The 20,882-nt window shown below is 47.5% G+C and overlaps 1 protein-coding gene across 2 annotated transcripts in view; it reads right to left on the bottom strand.

The window, feature by feature from the left end:
• UNC93A (unc-93 homolog A) overlaps nucleotides 1–20,882 on the bottom strand; it is a 145,514-nt gene that overhangs the window by 19,110 nt on the left and 105,522 nt on the right. For both annotated transcript variants that reach the window (XM_049905450.1, XM_049905442.1), the window contains exons 2-5: nucleotides 19,882–20,019; nucleotides 12,691–12,872; nucleotides 11,473–11,702; nucleotides 5,987–6,112 (exon numbers count right to left, since the gene is read on the bottom strand). In XM_049905450.1, the coding sequence (XP_049761407.1) occupies nucleotides 5,987–6,112; nucleotides 11,473–11,702; nucleotides 12,691–12,872; nucleotides 19,882–19,968 (625 nt within the window). In that variant the 5' untranslated portion in view covers nucleotides 19,969–20,019. The remainder of the gene's footprint in view (nucleotides 1–5,986; nucleotides 6,113–11,472; nucleotides 11,703–12,690; nucleotides 12,873–19,881; nucleotides 20,020–20,882) is intronic.

Genomic DNA, 20,882 nt, shown 5'->3' on the forward strand with positions numbered 1-20,882 from the left:
TTTGGGTACCACTGACTAATTCTGGGGGGCGGCAATCTCTCCTCTCTCCGGCTGGTGGACAGAATCCTTCAGAGTAATTTCTAACCACTAATTCTGAGCTCCGAGGCTGGGGCCTGCCATCCCTTAAAGACGGTTTGAATTGTTTTACGTCTTTACTTGGTCTCACCAGCCTGACCTAAAGTCCCTTCTGTCTCTCACAGGCGACAGGAACCCTTGTGTAATCTACCGCAGTCGGCTTACCACGTGCTGCGCAGCACAGCTAACGGGTGTGACTGGAATCGTGGGTCTCATGGCCAGCCCTCCTCCAAGTCGTCCCCCCAAACGGTAAAACCAGCCCTGGCACGCACCTCAGAGGGACCTCGTAGTTAACACCTTTCCACCCGGAGAAGCACTAAGTTACTTCTCAGCTTCATTGTCTGTAAGTAAGCTGTTTTCCCTTTTGGCTAAACATATTCTCCTTCCAATTTCATGGTAATTCAACATTTTAATAAAGTCTCTCAAACACTGCACGGAAGCCCGAGTACCTCTGCCCCCCAACCCCCTGTCATGTCATGGTCACCCTTCATTTCCTCTAAAGTCCCTGGGTGAGGCAGACTGTTTGCGCTCTATTAGGAGCCAAAATGTTGGTGGTTTCAACCCACCAACTGGCACTGCGGAAGAAAGCCCTGGTGGCCTGCTTCCGGGAAGATTACAGCCAAGAAAACCCTACGGAGCAGTTCCGCTCTTTAACACATGGGGTCTCCGTGAGTCAAAACCTACTCTAAGGCAAGGGTTTATCCCCCTTCCTTTTCTTTAGTGTTGTGATCACTGACAAACCGTCAAACAGGCTGCCGCGGGTTACTAGGCCTGGGTATGTGGGACACCCTTGGGCACTTCGTAGCTAAAGCGGACCGCAAACCCAGCTCGGTGATGGACTGCGTGTAAAACAATGCAGAAGAGACATCCTCCCACTAGCTGCACGTACGTATAACTCCTGCTGGCGTCTCACCTGCAGGCTGAGGCTTCAGCTTTGGAGCAGCGCAGCAGGACGCAAGTGCCTCCTCAGACAAGAAGCCTCATGGGAGCACGGGAGAGGTGGTCAGGGAGATGGACCACAACTCCCCTTAGTTAGGACGTGAGCAGCCGGAGCTGCCCTTTACCCAGATCCTCCTGAGAGGCACCACCGGGAAACGGCTGGTGTTGCACAACTATATAACGCGCTGCAATCTAAAAAGCACGGCTCTAAATTCTAGAGAACGGCTCTAAGAAGTTCTAAGAAGAATGACTCTAAAGAGAATCTGAAGAGGCGAAACTAAATTAGAAGGACAAACCCCACAAATCCCTGAAATGACTTGAGGGAGGTGGTGGTCTTTATCCTGTGGTCCATTTCTCTCCTTTCCTTTATAAAGAAACAATTTTCTTTATAGTCACATGGTCTTGCTAAAGCAAGAAGACATACATACATAAGACCCTGCAGAAAGGTGTGCTCAGAATAATAAGAGCTGCTCTCTGTGTGTTACATATATGTGCTGTCTGCTTTGACTAAGCTTCTAGACGTCCCCCCTGCCTCGGGATCCCGGATTCTCTGAGAAGCAAGGATGACAGGTAATGCATAGACAGGGCCTGGGCTGCTGTGGAGGGGACACGGGAAGAGGGCCTGGTTGCCGTGGAGGAGACATGGGAAGAGGGCCTGGCTGCTGTGGAGGAGACACGGGAAGAGGGCCTGGGCAGCGGCTCTCACTGGGGAAAGCACAGCTGCTCGGTGCATGTTTAATGAAAAACTAGTTTGCTCTGTAAACTTTCAACTAAAGTACAATAAAAAAGAAAAAACTGAGTTCTGTAAACTCAGGGTTGCTATGGCCTCTTTCTCTCCCCCACATTCCACATCCAGTTCACAGTTAATCCCATTGGTCTTTACCCTAAAATCACCTCAGCTCTACTCTTTCTCTCCACTCCCTCTGCCCTGCCCCTGGCTCCTCCTTCCTCCTGTGTGGATCATCACACCAGCTTCCTAACCCACCTCTCTACTCATTGCTTCTCTGTTCCTCCAAACCAGGCTGCCGCCAGAGTCAGCTTAGGACACAAATCTGAGTGTGCCCAAGCCCTTGGCATGGTGCCAAAGCCTCTGCAATCTGCTCATAGCAGGTCATGTGACCCACACACACACCCCTCCTTTCTGTCCCCTCCGTCCACCTCCAGCTACTGCTAGCTCTCACTGGGCTTCTGGGCACCTCTGCTCTGCTGTCTTCTCTGCCTCTGTGCCCTGTGCACATCTGCTTGTACGCCCTCTCACCCCTCTGTCAGCCTGGTTAAACTTTACTCAGCTCCCACACGGTCTCAAAGCCCCTGGGACGCACTTGCTCCAGGAGGATGGACTTACTGGTCAACAGGGAGCTTTGCTCCAAACAGCTACCATATCAGAGCCTGGTTAGTCGAAGGTGTATACGTGCCCTTTACTGGACGCTAAGCGTACTACAGGGTGGCTATGTGTTGGAATCAACTCGATGGCAATGGGCTTAGTTTTTTGGTTTAAGCATTGGGATGATGAACTGGACTGCAAGTGTAGTGAAGGTGAGGTTTTTATCTGGAGAGAAGGCCTAGTGTGCTGGGCAACATGTGCTTCCCGCGTGGTCACGTGATTGTTCACGAGAGCTCTCTGCATTCCTCTGACTTGGACATGATGTTGAGAGAGACCCGGGTGTTGGCGGCAGCTTCTGTCTCACCATGAAGGTGCTCCCCGCCATCAAACCTGTTGCCACCGGGTCGATTCTGACTCATAGCAACCCCACATGACAGAGTAGAACTGCTGCATAGGGTCCCGTGGCTGTAATCTTTAAGGGAGCGGGTCGTCAGGTCTTTTCTCCTGAAGAAGGCCTGGTGGGGTCACATCACCAACCTTTCGGTTAGCAGTTGGCCCACTGTACCACCAGGGCTCTTTTTTCCCACCTGTGTCTGCCAGCTTTACTCACCTTGGATTCTCAGGAGGAGGTTGGGCTCGGTCCCACCAAATCTGATGTATCTGATATTTAAGGGGGACATATTTCACACCTTCATGGATTCAGCAAGGACATGAATGTAAATTCCCTCCCAAATGCTTAAAACAAAAGAAAACCCTAGTGATGTCCCCTTCAAAGTTGTAATAAATCCATGAACACAAGAGTTGTTGTTGCCTTCATGTTGATTCTCATTCATGGCGACCCCACATGTGCAGAGTAGAACTGTGCTCCATAGGGCTTTCAAGGCTGTGACCTTTTGGAAGCAGATCACTAGGCCTGTCTTCTGAGGCATCTCTAGGTGGGTTTGAACTGCCAACCTTTTGGCTAGTAATTGAGTCCTTAACCATTTATGCTAAAAGAAACTCTAAGGATAAGACTCATAAGGATAAGGCTCATAAATGTCATATGATAAAACTCATATGACAATTAACCTCCTTTGGGCAACGGTTTTCTCATGAATTTCCAATGTCTGTATATCTTTGCTCTGTTGCTGACCAGTGATTGGGAGCCATGAGGCTCCGTGGATGTGAGGATGCGGGGGTGTAGGACCTATCAGGAGGAGCCATGCAAATACATTCCTCAGAAAAAAGGCAATTTAGAGATGTGATGGACTTTCAGGGTCACTTGCAGATAGTTGAAATACAAATAGGCAATCCACCAATGGGTGGTCCACTGTGGTGCTGACCCGTATGGTGTCACCAGCCCCACGTGGACACTGAGTACTTCAAATGTACTGGAGAGACAGAAACTGAATTTTAGATGTAATTTAATTTAAATAACAGCCAGATGTGGCTAAAGACCACCACCACATGGGACTGAGCAGGCATAAAACACTCCCATCATCACAGAAAACTACGAGACAGCACTGATCTACTGTATTCAATTTCGTACAGAAAATACCCACTTACGACCCAGCCCAACACATTTTCCAGGGATATTTCAATCAAGAAAGGTAATTGTTGTTGTTTTTAGTGGCCATCAAGTTGAGCCCAACTCACGGTGACCCCATGTGGACAGAGTAGAACTGCCCAAATAATTGGGTTTTCTTGGCTGTAATCTTAATCCTTTGGCAACTCATGGGACATACAGTATTCCAACCAATTTTTATGCCTCTGGAGTTCTCTGGGAAGGAACTAGCCTGATTTTAATGGTTTAGCCTTAAGGTGGGAGCCTTTTGAAATGTGTGGAACTCAAGAGCCCTGAGTTGGAGCCTCATTTTTGGTTAGACTGAGCATTATCTTAGGTGATACCGCCTGAGTGTGTGAATTTTGTAGTTTTGACAGGTTTGCCTTTATTTTTGTGAGATAAGCCTCCTCACTATGTTTCCCAGTTGCTATGTTCTCATTAGAATGTACTATCTCGAGAATACGTCATCACCAGTCTTCATTCAGTCATAGTGGTCATTTTCTCCTTGACGCCATTCATTGTTTCCAGGTGTTACTGGATCCCTGCTTTTCTAGCTTTTGAACAGTACATAATACACGGCAGTGCTACTTTTCAAGAGACTCCAAAGTCCTATAAGTCATTCTTAGCCTGCATTCAATCTTAGGGTCCTGTCATTGCTTCCACGTGTAGCAGGTGGTATGAGCAGGTCTGCAGTATTCCAAGGCAGCTGTTTCTGCTTCTTAGCTGCTAGTACTGCTTTTGTTATAATGAAGAATACACAGTAGTGGTAATTTTCCTGAGTTTCAAATTTCTTTAGTTTTATATTTTTGGCCTGCCTATACTGCTTTTGCTTCTCATTTTGAGTCGTGACACATCAGTAAATGAAGGTCTTAAAAGCTTGACTCCATCCACATCGATGACCTTAATGGTCGACTCTAATTTGAGGAGGCAGTTCTTCCCCAGTCGTCTTTTGAGTGCCTTCCAAGCTGGGGGCACATCTTTTGGCACTCTATCAGGCACTGTTCCGCAGCTATTCCTAAGGTTTTCACTGGCTAATTCTTTTCAGAAGTAGACCACTGGATCCTTCTTCCTGGTCTGACTTAGTCTAGAAGCTCAGTTGAAACCTGTCCACCATGGGTGACCCTGCTGGTATTTGAGTGACACATGGGGGACCTCGTACCACCAAGAAAGTAATGCCAGGAGCAGAGAATGTCCTTTGGACCCAGGGTCCCTGTGCTGAGAAGCTCCTAGACCAGGAGAAGATTGATGACAAGGACCTTCCCCAGAACCACCAGAGAGAAAAAGCTTTCCCCTAGAGCCAGCACCCTGAATTTAGACTTCTGGCCTCCTAAAATTGAGAGGATAAATTTCTCTTTGTTGAAGCCATTTGCTTGTGGTATTTCTGTTATAGCAGCACCAGATAACTAAGAAAAGTTTTGAAGAGTTTCATGAAAAATAAAAAAAAGGCTAAGAAGAAGAAGACTAAAATAAAATGTATGTATGTGTAGTCATTACTGGGTGTCTTTATGTTTTGCAAATTTGCAAGACATGAAATAAACGATTTTATCATTGACTAATATCAGCAGGATTTACAATTTCTGGGGTCTGCTGGGACAAACGGGATCCCAGATAATAAGTATCAAAACCTGTAACTCATAATAAAAATTCTGAATTGGTCTTTTAATCGGCATACCTTCCATTAGTGAAAACACTTGGTATCTACAAAAAATTCAAAGCAGAAAATAATTGGGTCACCAATTAACAGAAGCAGATCACCAGGACATTCTTCTATGGCATTGCTGGGTAGGTTCAAACTGCCAACCTTTACGTTAGCAGTCAAGCACAAACATTTTATGTCACCCAGGGACCTTAAACCAAACCAGCTGCTATTGAATCAATTCCAACTCCTGGCAACCCCATGTGTTTCAAAGTAGAATTGCTCCATAGGGTTTTCAATGGCTGATCTTTCAAAAGTAGATTGCCGGATCTTTCTTCCAAGACACTTCTGGGTGGACTCGATCTGCCAACCTTCCTGTTAGTAGCTGGACTCTAGAAAGATTATCCTTTGGGTAATGATGTTTTCAGTGCAGGAAAGAGGCCCCCACCCTGGCCCTCCATACACATACCTGTGTAGATGCCTACTAGTGTGTAAATGAGCTCCTGGGTCGGGCGCTGGGTGCTGTTGGTGGGCTCGGTGGCCATCAGGCAATCACTGGCCCCACAGTGCAGGAACTCCTCATCCGGAAGATCCTCTGTGAAGTCGAGAGTAGACAGTGAGGCCGGGCATTTGGGGAGTGGAGGGGACAGGTGAAAGAGAAGGCGAGGGTCACAGCAGGTCAGGGCCAAAAAACACAGATCTCAGGACACATCTGCCTCCAGCGTGTCAGCATACTTGGATTTGAGCCACTTTGAGTGAATGTAGTTTGTTTTCTGTAAAGATTCACTTAAGAATAAATATGGAATAAAGAGTAGTTACTTGTCATATTTTCCTGACATAACTGAAATTTTTCAACTTTTCAAAATAGATCAAAAAGAAAGTCTAGTTATAGCAGTTAAAAGCTTGGCTGCTAACGAAAAGGTTAGCAGTTCGAATCCACCAGCCACTCCTTAGAAACCCTGTGGGGCATTTCTACTCTGTCCCCCACTTGTCTGTCAGTTTGTTGTATGTGGAAGCTTGCATGTTGCTGTGATGCTGGAAGTTGTGCCATCGGTATTCAGATACCAGCGGGGTCACCCATGGAGGACAGGTTTCAGCTGAGCTTCCAGACTAAGACAGACTAGGAAGAAGGACCTGGCAGTCTACTTCTGAAAAGATTTAGCTAGAGAAAACCTTACGAAGAGCAGCAGAACACCGTCTAATATAGTGCTGGAAGATGGGCCCCCCAGGTTGGAAGGCACTCAAAAAATGACTGGGGAAGAGCTGCCTCCTCAAAGTAGAGTCAACCTTAATGATGTGGATGGAGTAAAGCTTTCGGGACCTTCATCTGCTGATGTAGCACGACTCAAAACGAGAAGAATGGCTGCAAACATCCATTAATAATTAGAACCTGGAATGTACAAAGAACGAACCTAGGAAAATTGGAAGTCATCAAAAATTAAATGGAATGCATAAACATCAATATCCTAGGCGTTAGTGAGCTGAAATGGACTGGTATTGGCCATTCTGAATTGGACAGTCATACGGTCTACTATCCTGGGAACGACAACTCGAAGAGGGAAGGCATTGTGTTCGTCATCAAAAAGAAAATTTCAAGATCTGTCCTGAAGTACAACTCTGTCAGTGATAAGATAATACCCATAGGACTATAAGGAAGACCAGTTAATACAACTATTATTCAAATTTGCACACCAACCACTCAGGCCAAAGACGAAGAAATTGAAGATTTTTACCAACTTCTGCAGTCTGAAATTGATCAAACATGCAATCAGGATGCACTGATAATTACTAATGATAGGAATGCAAAAGTTGGACTCAAAGAAGAAGGATCAGTAGTTGAACAGTATGGCCTTCGTGATAGAAACGATGCCGGAGATCCCATGACAGAATTTTGCAAGACCAATGACTTCTTCATTGCAAATACCTTTTTTACCAACATAAGCAGCGACTATACACGTGGATTTGCCAGATGGAATAGGCAGGAATCAAATCGACTATGTCTATCGGAAGAGATGATGGAAAAGTTCAGTATTGTCAGTCAGAACAAGGCCAGGGTCCCACTGCAGAAAAGACCATCAATTGCTAATATGCAAGTTCAAGTTGAAACTGAAGAAAATTAGAACAAGTCACCGAGAGCCAAAGTACAACCTTGAGTATATTCCACCTGAATTTAGAGACCGTCTTAAGAATAGATTTGACCCATTGAACACTAATGACTGAAGACCAGACGTGTTGTGGAATGACATAAAGGACATCATACATGAAGAAAATAAGAGGTCATCAAAAAAACAGGAGAGAAAGAAACATCCAAAATGGGTGTCAGAAGAGACTCTGAAACTTGCTCTTGAAGATCGAGCAACTAAACCAAAGGGAAGAAATGATGAAGTAAAAGAGCTAAACAGAAGATTTCAAAGGGCAGCTCGAGAAGATGAACTGAAGTATTATGACACGGGTAAAGGCCTGTAGATGGAAAACCAAAAGGTAAGAACAAGCTCAGCATTTCTCAAGCTGAAAGAAGTGAAGAAAAAATTCAAGACTCAAGTTGCGATATTCAAGGATTCTATGGGGAAAATATTAAATGACTCAGGAAGCATCAAAAGAAGGTGGAAGTAATACACAGAGTCACTATACCAAAAAGAATTGTTGGACGTTGAACCATTTCAGGAGGTACCATATGAGCAGGAACCAGTGGTCCTGAAGGAAGCAGCCCAAGCTGCACTGAAGGCACTGGAGGAAAACAAGGGTTCAGGAACTGACAGAATACCAGTTGAGTTGTTCAGCAAATGGATGCAGTGTTGGAAGTACTCACACGTCTATGCCAAGAAATTTGGAAGACAGCTACCTGGCCAACCAACTGGAAGAGATCCGTATTTATGTCCTGAAGAAGGAAAACCAAAAGGTAAGAACATGCTCTGTATTTCTCAAGTATGCTTCCATCTTCATGTCTTATTCCCAAGAAAGTTGATCGCACCGAATGTGGAAATCATCGAACAATATCACATAGTAGCAAAATTTTGCTGGAGATCATTCAAAAGTGGCTGCAGCAGTATATGGACAGGGAACTGCCAGAAGTTGAAGCTGGGTTCAGAAGAGGACGTGCAACCAGGGATATCACTGCTGATGTCAGATGGCTCCTGGCTGAAAGCAGAGAGTACCAGAAGGATGCTTACCGGTGTTTGATTGACTATGCAAAGGCATTCGGCTGTAGGGATCATAAAAAATTATGGGTAACATTGTGAAGTATGGGAATTCCAGAACACTTAATTGTGCTCATGATGAACCTGTACCTGGATCAAGAAGCAGTTGTTTTCACAAACAAGGGAATACTGCCTGGTTTAAAGTCAGGAAAGATGTGTGTCAGGGTTGTATCCTTTCACCATACCTATTCAGTCTGTATGGTGAGCAAATAATCCAAGAAGCGGGACTGTATGAAGAAGAATAGGGCACCAGGATCAGAGGAAAGCTCGTTAACAACCTGTGTAATGCAGATGACACAACCTTCCTTGCTGAACCAAACCAAAAGCCAAACCCCGTGCCGTTAAGTTGATTCCGACTCATAGCAACCCTATGAAGAGTATATGAAGCACTTACTGATGAAGATAAAAGACCACAACCTTTAGTATGGGTTCCACTGCAAGATAAAGAAGACAAAAATCCTTACAACTGGACCAATAAGCAACACCATGATAAATGGGGAAAAGATTGAAGTTGTCAAAGATTTCATTTTACTTGGATCCACAGTCAACACCTATGGAAGCAGCAGTCAAGAAATCAAAAGGCACATTGCATTGGGGAAGTCTGCTGCAAAGGACCTCTTCAAAGTGTTGAAAAGCGAAGATGTCTCCTTGAAAAATGAGGTGCGCCAGATGCAAGCCATGATGTTTTCAGTTGCTTCGCATGCATGCAAAAGCAGATGATGAGTAATGAAGACCAAAGAAGAATTAACGCCTTTAAATTGTAAAAAAAAAAAAAAAAATTTTTTTTTTTTTTTTTAATTGTGGTATTGATGAAGAATATTGAATATACCACGAACTGCCAAAAGAATGAACAAATCTGTCTTGGATGAAGTACAGCCACAATGCTTCATAGAAGCAAGGATGGCGAGACTATGTCTCATATACTTCAGACATGCTGTTAGGAGGGATCAGTCCCTGGAGAAGGACATCACGCTTGGTAAAGCGGTGGGTTAGTGAAAAAGAGGAAGACCTTCAAAGAGATGGATTGACACAGTGGCTTCAACAATGGGCTTAAGCATAACAATGATTGTGAGGATGGGGCAGGACTGGGCGGTGTTTCGTTCTGCTGTACATAGGATCACTATGAGTCAGAACCAACTCAATGACACCTAACAACAACAACATGAGTCGGATTCAACTCAAAGTTCATGAGTTTTTTTTGTTAGTTGTCATATTATTTTCCTAACATAACTGAAAATTTTCAACTTTTCAAAAATAAATCACAAAGAAAGGCCAGTTATACCAGGTGTCAGGAGCTCTGGGCTCCCTGTGAAGTGTCTACAGCCAGCTACATGACCTGGGCTGGTTATTTAATATTTCGTGAATGTTAGCTTCCTTGTCTGTTAAAAGAATAAAATTTGAACCATTGGTGATTGTCAGTCGGAACAGCATCAGAACCTCTGTAGAGTTGGAGATGTCGTGTGGAAAGAATATCCAGTGTTTTATTGTTTTCATAACAGAAATGTCACCACGTAAAACCCTACAGCATCTTCTTGGCTGGTGAGAAGGCGTTGTGATGGCCACAGCACCAAAGGCTGGGAAACATGCATGCGCTCAGCTCTCGAGCTCTGTCCTGTGACCACTGCCTTCAAAGTGAACTTTTCAGTCCCTTACCAACCAGTAACGCCAGAGTCGACTTCCGTCTCCATTTCTGTTGCGTTGCTGCTGACAGAAACAGCAGTACTGAGTTACAATTGAAAAGTATGAACCATAGAGTTCTCCCTTCTGTAGATGCATTTAGGAAGTGATGACGTCACATGAGGAGAAAGGGCAGAAGGTTTTGGTTACAGAGTTCCCAAAGGCGGGATTTTATATGGGATGGCAAGAAGGACAGCCACAAGGAAGGGAGAGAAGTAATCCTGGTAATGGTCAGCAGTCAGGAATTTTTTCTCCATTGGGAAAGGTTTCTTGCAAGAACAGATAAGATTTCTTTCTTCAGCCGTTGGTTTAAATCCTTCACACAGACATCAAAGGGGGCAGGCACAGACAGACACTGCTTTAGCTCCTGCCTGGGCAAGGTCAGGCAGACAAAGATCTGCTCAGACACCAGCCCATCAGACACTCCAATCAGTTTAAGGATAAGTGGTCTTAAAAGGAACGTTTAAAAGACTCAATGCAGTGGAAAAATAAATCAGTCCAACCAGTTTTTAAAGAGTGTAAAAGGGCAGTAATGACTCGACTGCCCAGACTACACAGGACATGGCCCCTGGCCACGGCTCCCCAGTGCTGGCTGTGGGATGCAGCACCAGAATCAGGGGGGCACTGTGAAAAAGATGGGCCCATAGACCCACCCGGATTTTCCCAGGGAAGAGCCCTGGGAACAGGTGACTCTGAAACACAGCCAAGTGAGAGCCACCTCTTGAAGCACGGCCTTATCCACCTGCCCAAATTACCCTGAGAACAAAGCCAGTACCAGTTGCCCTCGGGTCAGCTCCAACACGTGGCAACGCCATGTGTGTCAGGGTAGGACTGCGCTCCATAGGGTTTTCAGTGGCTGACTTTTGGAAGTAGGTTGTCAAGCCTTTCTTCCAAGGTGCCTCTAGGTGGACTTGAAGCTCCAGTGAGCTTCGGTTAGCAGCCGAACACATTAATCTTTTGCACCACCCAGAGACTTCACAGAATAAAGACCTGTCCTTAACCTGGGTCAGTTACCCTCTCTCAGCGATCCCACTGAAATCCCTGCCACCCCGAGGCCAGTAAATGCTCTTTTGTCTTTCACCTTGAGTGGGAGTCTGGCCAAATACCAGAGATGAAATCAAATTGCCCCACACACCAGACGACTGGAATATGAGAAAGAAGATTCCAAAGTACTGGCTGACCACGTCTTTGCTGGCTTCGCCTGCCTCCTCTGCGTGCCTGTTTCCCAGGATGGTGATGTACGTGCATTGGGCGGACCAGAGGGGGGCGCCTCCCAGGCCGAGCAGTATGGAGGTGGGGATCAAGGTGTACCTGTAAAAAATGCAAGTATACCTTCAAATACGCCGTGCATTTCCCTGTCCTTTCTTCCGCACACTTGGGCAGGAAGGAAACCCCTGCCTAGCCCACTGTAAGGCCATTATGTTTACTGACTGACTGGGTTGATGACTTCACTGTTACCCACTGCCACTGCATTGATTCCATCTCACAGTGACCCTATAGTCCAGGGTAGGACCATCCCATAGGGTTTCCAAGGCTGCAATATTTATGGAAACGGACTGCCACATCTTTCTCCCACACAGCAGCTGGTGGGTTTGAACTACCAACTTTTTGGTTAGCAGCCGAGTACTTAACCACTGCACCACCAGGGCTCCTTCAAGTTTATAAAAACGCATTGCTGTCTAGTTGATTCAGATTGATAGTGACCCTATAGGACAGAGTAGAACTGCCCCGTAGGGTTTCCAAGGCTGTAATCTCTATGGAAGCAGACTGCCACATCTTTCTCCCGTGGAACAGTTGGTGGGTTCGAACCACCAACCTTTCGGTTAGCAGCTGAGTGTTTAACCATTGTGCTGACACCAGGACTCCTTCGAATTTATATAAACCCATTGCTATCAAGTCAATTCAGATAGTAACCCGATAGGACAGAGTAGAACTGCCCCGTAGGGTTTCCAAGGCTGTAATCTTTACCCGAAGCAGACTGCCACACCCTTCTCTCTCAAAGTGCCTGGTGGGTTTGAATCTTTTGGTTAGCGGCCGAGCACTTAACCACTGCACCACCAGGGCTCCTTAGAGCCAGCATGGAAGCAGAGAAGTACCATTTGGAAAAAGAGGAAGAAAGCCAAACTACTGTCCTGTTACTGAGACTAAGAGAACAATTTCAAGAAACAGAGCCTGTTTTGACGGGGACACAGGGGCAACAATGAGGGTGTGAGCACAAAGTACATGAGATGGAAGGTCCCCTCAGAGCCGAGCCTGAGGAGCCACCAGAAGCCCGCCGCACGTGTCAGGGGAGGTATACCAGCTGGCGTGGAAGTTTCCCAGGGAGAAGGCCACGTAGCAGCACATGGAGCCGGCAATGGTCCATTTGCAGCCAAATTTCTTGATGAGGAGTGGGGGGAGGAACATGGAGGACAGAAGGATGGCTCCATAGAGGGTGCTGAGAGACGTCACGCCAAGGCCAGCCTCACTGTTGAGGCTGCTCTGTGGAAACAAAACAGCCCAGTCAGAAGTGGGCCTCCACACAGCCGGGGGAGAGGCCGAGTCAGAAGTGGGCCTCCACACAGCCGCGGGAGAGGCTGGTGGTGGGCCACCTCAGGTCCCTGGAGCCTGCAGCAGCGACAGGCTTTAGCTCTGCCGGACGGGTGTGGTGACATGAGGGGACAGACTGCCTCTAAGTACGCACCCACTGCTGCTGAGTCCGTTTTGACTCATGGCAGCCCTGTGTGACAGAGAGAACTGCTTCGTGGGGGTGTCTTGGCTGTAATCTTAACGGGCCCTGGTTGGCAGGCCTTTCTTCTGTTGTACCACTGGCTGGGTTTGAACTGTCAACCCATAGGTTAGTAGTCAAGGGGTAACTGTTTGAGGCGCCCAAAAAGCCTTCCTGAGTGTTAGGGAGAGAAAGAGGGCTCGTGCCCGGGACGGGGTGGGCCTGGGAGGCCTCTTGTTCCTGGGGAATCGCCTTTGCAGGGACGAGAGTGGGAAGAGGCAGTGGAGATGACGAGGAGGTAGTAGCTTTTTCAGATGCCTTCGGAGGGTAAGAGTCTCTCTGACAACGAAAGTTTACCTTCTTCTTTTTGCCACGTTTTAACTGAGTGCCCAGCACAGCTTGGTATGGAAGGACCCAAAGGCTGAACAGGGAAGGAGAACCAGGACGGCAGACAGGGAAGCGGAACCAGGACGGCAGACGGGGAAGGAGAACCAGGACGGCAGGCGGGGAAGCGAACCAGGACGGCAGGCAGGGAAGCGAACCAGGACGGCAGGCGGGGAAGCGGAACCAGGACGGCAGGCGGGGAAGGAGAACCAGGACGGCAGGCGGGGAAGGAGAACCAGGACGGCAGGCGGGGAAGGAGAACCAGGACGGCAGGCGGGGAAGGAGAACCAGGACGGCAGGCGGGGAAGGAGAACCTGGACGGCAGGCGGGGAAGGAGAACCAGGACGGCAGGCGGGGAAGGAGAACCAGGACGGCAGGCGGGGAAGCAGAACCAGGACGGCAGGCGGGGAAGGAGAACCAGGACGGCAGGCGGGGAAGGAGAACCAGGACGGCAGGCGGGGAAGGAGAACCAGGACGGCAGGCGGGGAAGGAGAACCAGGACGGCAGGCGGGGAAGGAGAACCTGGACGGCAGGCGGGGAAGGAGAACCTGGACGGCAGGCGGGGAAGGAGAACCTGGACGGCAGGCGGGGAAGGAGAACCTGGACGGCAGGCGGGGAAGGAGAACCAGGACGGCAGGCGGGGAAGGAGAACCAGGACGGCAGGCGGGGAAGCGGAGCCAGGACGGGAAAAGCAACCTCAGGGATTGAAGCTGGGCTTTTACAGTGAATGAGAGACCAGCATCGCAGTTTCCTAATTTCACCTGTAGGAGGAAAGAGGGAGGAGGAAGAGGAGGAGGACTTCTCCTGGATTCTGACCCGTAAGGACCCTATGGGACAGAGTAGAACTGCCCCGTAGGGTTTCCAAAGCTGTAATCTTTACAGGAGCAGACTGCCACACCTTTCTCCTGAGGAGCAGCTGGTGAGTTTGAACTACCGACCTTTCGGTTAGCAGCTGAGCGGTTAACCAGTGTGCCACCAGGGTTCACAGAGGGTAGTAGGGTGGGTCCTAATGCAGTATTACTGGCGTCTCTATAATAACAGGAAGGTTTGGACATGGAGGCACTGAGACACAGAGGAGAAGGCCAAGAGGTAGGTATTCCTATCCCCATGGTAAAGACGAAGAGAGAGACACTGAGTACCTTTGCAATCCTACACACAGCTAGTTAACAGGAGAGCAGGACCTCAGAGCCCATCTGCATGACTCCAAAGCCAGAACTTTCAATACATGGACGATTGAAAGTCCTTCTTACCTGGTCTCCCTGACAAGATAGAATGTTTTGGACCAAAAGTCCCTGCATAATGCTGCTGGGTTTCACGGCCCAAAGCACTCCTTTTGCCTCCGTTATCCCCTATCCCGCAGGTAAAGTCCAAGCTCCTGGGACTGATTCTGGCTCAGCCAGGCTCCCCAACTCCAGGCTCTGCTCCGCATCCTTTCTCTGTGAAGCGACCCTACCCCTCATCTCTCTCTGCTCTCACCTTCTCCCTCCGAATTATGCCCATTCTCCAGGGCACAGATCAAGGACTACCTCTTCACCAACGTCCTTCCTGACTACCCTCATTCATGGAGATCAGCCCTCTGAGCTTGTTCTAGAATTGACCTCTCTGCAGCCACTGGACCTCTAGTACCTGTCACCTGGTTACCCTTTATGATGACAATCCCTCTGAAGGCAGGGAAAGCGTTCTGCTTTTCAAAAACCTCCCCCAATGCCTTGCTCAATACGGGTACTTAAAACATTTGTTGATTAATTATAACTGAAAGCAAGAACGGCTTGCTGTTGTTGTTGTTAAGTGCTGTCGAGTCGATTCTGACTCATAGCGACCCTATGCACAACAGAACGAAACACTGCCCGGTCCTGCACCATCCCCACGATCATTGTTATGCTTGAGCTCATTGTTGCAGCCACTGTGTCAATCCACCTCATTGAGGGTCTTCCTCTTCCGCTGACCCTGTACTCTGCCAAGCATGATGTCCTTCTCTAGGGACTGATCCCTCCTGACAACATGTCCAAAGTATGTAAGACCCAGTCTTGCCATCCGTGCCTCTAAGGAGCATTCTGGCTGCACTTCTTCCAAGACATATTTGTTCGTTCTTTTGGCAGTCCATGTTATATTCAATATTCTTCGCCAACACTGCAATTCAAAGGTGTCAACTCTTCTTCAGTCTTCCTTATTCATTGTCCAGCTTTCACATGCATATGATGTGATTGAAAAGACCATGGCTTGGGTCAGGCGCACCTTAGTCTTCCGGGTGACATCTTTGCTCTTCAACACTTTGAAAAGATCCTTTGCAGCAGATTTACCCAATGCAATGCATCTTTTGATTTCTTGACTGCTGCTTCCATGGCTGTTAATTGTGGATCCAAATAAAATGAAATCCTTGACAACTTCAGTCTTTTCTCCATTTATCATGATGTTGCTTGTTGGTCCAGTTGTGAAGATTTTTGTTTTCTTTATGTTAAGGTGTAATCCATACTGAAGGCTGTGGTCTTTGATCTTCATTAGTAAGTGCTTCAAGTCCTCTTCACTTTCAGCAAGCAAGGTTGTGTCATCTGCATAACGCTGGTTGTTAATGAGTCTTCCTCCAATCCTCATACGCCGTTCTTCTTCATATAGTCCAGCTTCTCGGATTATTTGCTCAGCATACAGATTGAATAGGTATGGTGAAAGAATACAACCCTGACGCACACCTTTCCTGACTTTAAAACAATCAGTATCCCTTTGTTCTGTCCGAACAACTGCCTCTTGATCTATGTAAACGTTCCTCATGAGCACAATTAAGTGTTCTGGAATTCCCATTCTTCGCAATGTTATCCATAATTTGTTATGATCCACACAGTGGAATACCTTTGCATAGTCAATAAAACACAGGTAAACATCCTTCTGGTATTCTCTGCTTTCAGCCAGGATCCATCTGACATCAACAGTGATATCCCTGATTCCATGTCCTCTTCTGAAACCAGCCTGAATTTCTGGCAGTTCCCTGTCGATATACTGCTGCAGCCGTTTTTGAATGATCTTCAGCAAAATGTTGCTTGCATGTGATATTAATGATATTGTTCTATAATTTCCACGTTCAGTTGGCTCATCATTTTTGGGAATAGGCATAAATATGGATCTCTTCCAGTCAGTTGGCCAGGAAGCTCTCTTCCATATTTTTTGGCATAGACGAGTGAGCGCTTCCAGCGCTACATCTGTTTGTTGAAACATCTCAGTTGATATTCCATCAATTGCTGGAGCCTTGTTTTTCACCAATGCCTTCAGAGCAGCTTGGGCTTCTTCCTTCAGCACCATCGGTTCCTGAGCATATACCACCTCTTGAAATGGTTGAATGTCGACTAATTCTTTTTGATATAATGACTCTGTGTATTCCTTCCATCTTCTTTTGATGCTTTCTGCATCGTTTAATTTTTTTTTCAGTAGCTGAAACTGAAAAAGAATGGCTATTGCTATAAAAATTCTGAGATCTGGTTGGAAGATGGAAATTGATCACTATCCTCTTAAGTTGGCGTTACCTGGAAATTTCTGTTTACAACTGTATTGCTAGGAGTATGGTGTGAGAGAGTTGGTTTGGCTTGAGCCTTTTTATTAATACTGACATATTAAACACTCAAGTGTTAAACTCTTGTGTATTAATGAGCTCGCCTCCTTTTATGTAATGGAAGAGTACAGCATTCTGTGCACTGGGATTTCTTTCCCACTCACAGCAATGCTGCAAATTGACAAGATATATTTGTCCCTTGTAATTGGTTTGATTGCACATCACTGAAAAGGAAGACATTTTAAAATCCAAAGTGGGAACTGAATTTTAGAAGCTCTTGTCTTTTGCTGGAGCCCTGGTGGCCTGGTGGTTAAGAGCTCAGGCTGCTGACCAAAAGGTCGGCAATTTGACTCCACCAGCCACTCCTTGGAAACACTATGGGGCAGTTCTACTGTCTTATAGGGTTGCTATGAGTCAGAACCAACTTGATGGCAGTAGGTTTTTGGTTTGTCTTTTGCCAGGTGAATGACTGTGTTCACACACCTGTGTTTGCATGTGTAGGAGTGGCAAGCTGCAGATGCTGTCTGCAAACACTCGCCTGTATTCTTGGCATCGTGGAGGGCTGCCTGAGTGGAAGCCCATTGGTGGTCTTTGAGGCTCTCCTTCCTCTGGCCCCCAAATCCTGAGGCTAGTTCCCAGTCAGTCAGCTGGGCAGCTGTTTCCTGGGAATCCCCCTCCCCACCATCATCACCAGGCTCCTCATCTCAGACGCTCTGTCCTGCCTCTGACGTTCCTGGGCACCCTTTCTAAAGGGGGAGGACTCTGATTGGGCCACACCTTGTAGAATCCCCTGCCGGAAAGCACAGATGACTCAGACCACTGCTCTGTCCAGTTCAGCAGGGAAGAACGTTCCAGACACACTGAAAAGGTTGTGGAGCCGCAACAACTCCAGACGTTACGACGTATAATGGCAAGAAAGGAGACCCCGCTTCCTCCCCCCCTTTCCTTTAAAATCACCGCTGGCTGTAATGCCTTTTCTGTGAATCTTCCTGGAGACAAGACTGATAGGGGTTCAGTGAAGAAAATACGAAATTTGGAATTTCAGGCTGAGTTTGAGCTTCTTTGCCAATGTAAGGGTCTGATGTGTTTGTGTAGGACCAGCGAGGACAGAAAGTTAGACTCTCTCCCTTCCTACCACTCTACCCTTGACTCCGAGTCCCTTGGCTGTTCTTATGGTTCAAGGCCATACACACAGTAGGTTCCTAATTCTTGTCCTTGGTTGACAAACCAACAGAGGCTCTGAAAATGTTTTATGATATGACAGCCCCAAGGCCACAGGGTGCTGCACTCTGGATGCATCCCGGGCAGTGCTGATAGGATGCTGCCCCAGCTGTGGGCCCATGGCCTGCCCAGCCCCTGGGTGCCCTGGAGGTTGAGTACATGGCAACAGAGCAGAATTACACCGCAACCACCTCAGGAAGACAGGATACATCCAATCTACTCCACGGTGTGCACAGCCACAGCCACGGCCTTGTAGAGGAGCTTGTTAGAGTTCCAGGTTCACAGCCCCGAGGAGGTGAGAGCTCAGTAAAGGGTCCAAAATACGCAGAGACCACTTGGTCAAAGTTCACAGTTTGCTCAGGGCAGGTTTGGAATCTTCAAGGCCTGGCGAAATTTGATAAATTCGCATTGTTGCATCTGATTACAGAGCCCGCTGCACAAGCCACAGAATTCACAACGATTTGTCCTGTATCTCATATCTCCTCCTTGTATCTCCACATGTGCCCGGCCCACCCCAAGGCCAGGAATGTCTTATGTCAACTCGGTAACCCAAGTCCTTGCTATCTTTGTCCATGGGGCAAACACACGCTGGGCGCTTGTGCAGTTCTTCCTGGGACGTGTGGTGGTGGTGGTCGTGGTCACCGTCAGGTTGGTTCCGGCTCACGACGCCCCGTGCGTGCGGGCTAGAACTGCTCCACAGGGCTTTCAAGGCTGTCATCTTCCGGAAGCAGACCACCAGATCTCACTTTTGAGGTACCTCTGGGTGGGCTTGAACCGCCAACCTTCCAGTTAGTAGTCCAGTGCTTACCCATTTGCGCCACCCAGGGACTCCACTGGAATGCTAGTGGGAGCCATACATTGTAGGATTGAATACAAGAACTGCTGTTTAGTGAAGAAAAACAAAGACACAAGGAAAATATTAGTCCAAAGGACTAATGAACTGCAGCCTCCACCAGCCTGAGCCCAGAAGACCTAGATGGTGCCCATCTACCACCCCTGACTGCTCTGACAGGGATCACCATAGAGGGTCCTGAACAGAGTGGGTGAAAAATGCAGAACAAAGTTCAAGTTCACAAAGACCAGACTGACTGGTCTGACAGAGCCCGGAAGAACCCCGGAGACTATGACCCCTCAGACACCCTGCTAACTTAGAACTGAAGCCGCTCCCAAAGTCCACCTTTCAGCCGAAGATTAGACAGACCTATAAACAAACAATAACACATGTGAAGAACGTGCTTCTTAGTTCAGTAAAGTGTATAAGACCAAATGGGAAATTCCTGCCCAAAAGCAAAGATGAGAAGGCAGGAAGGGACAGGAAAACTGGACAAATGACCACGGAGAACCCAGGGTGGAAAGGGAAAGGGGGAGAGCACTGACACATTGTGGGGATTGCAACCAATGTCACAAAGCACTTTGTGTACGCATTTTTGAATGAGAAATTAATTTGCACTGTAAGCTTTCACTGAAACACAATAAAATAATAATTTTAAAAACCCTGCTATTAATTTCAAACAGTTGTTTGGAGGGGGACAGAAACACTAGGGTGAGCTGAATAAAAAGGCATCACACATTCGTCATACTCCTGTGACTACGAGGATTCTCGGAGGCCGAGAGAAGCGCCGACGTGAAGTAACGCTCACCTGCAGATTCTGCAGCCCCCCGTAGGCCGTGAAGAGCAGGAGGAACCCGAAGGAAACCACCAGTACGTTCTTCAGGCTGCGGTCCATGGAGCCGGTGGCAAGTGCTGACCATCAGCGCGTGTGGGACCTTGTGGCCGCCTACGAGAAACAAACGGAGGGACAGGAAGAGCAGTCTGCGCTGAGAAGTCGCATTCTCTGTGTCATCTGAGTCAAAGGCCTGTTAGTCGCTAGAGCCGCTGCGCTTAATGAACCTGGTTATCGCGGACGCCGCAGGGCTCGCTGCGGGCCGCCATCCATTCTCCTTGTCTGCAGTCCGCGGCCACCACTTTCTTAAGCGGCCAGAGATTAGGAATCCTACTGATACGTGTGTGATTGTATTTTCCCTGTTAATTCCTAGTAGACATGGTCCTTACTGTAATGTGATGAATGTCACACACACACACACACACACACACACAATGGTGCCTTCCACATTAAGAGAAATTGTCAGTGTGCAGAACCTGGAATGTATTTCAGTCTTAAAGAACTAAGCATACACGTCAGCTTCAAGATAAACACGGTTCAGCTTCGGAAAGAGAGTTAATGTGATACTAAGACCCAGGGGCCAGAGTCTTAGTAGCTCAAAGACCATCCAGTTTTACAACACTGCAGTGATAAAAAAAGAATTTACGGGAGACGTGCCTCTAGTACTTTACCATTTGCAAAGCTCTTTTCCTCGCATCATTTTATTTTACCCCACAACAGCACTGTCATAATTATTTAATAGGACCCTGAGCCCTGGTGGCTCAGTGGTTAAGAGCTCAACTGCTAACCAAAAGGTCGGCAGTTCGAATTCACCAGCTGCTCCTTGGAAACCCTATGGGCAGTACTACCCTGTCCTGTGGGGTCGCTATGAGTCGGAATCGACTCGACGGTCACGGGTTTGGTTACAGGTAGACGTGAGAGCAACAGGTGAGTACGAGGAACACTAACGGAGGAGGCGGGTGAGGCCTACAGCTTCA

The sequence above is a fragment of the Elephas maximus genome, chromosome 1 (assembly GCF_024166365.1).
Source record: "Elephas maximus indicus isolate mEleMax1 chromosome 1, mEleMax1 primary haplotype, whole genome shotgun sequence".
Classification (NCBI taxonomy): Eukaryota; Metazoa; Chordata; class Mammalia; order Proboscidea; family Elephantidae; genus Elephas; species Elephas maximus.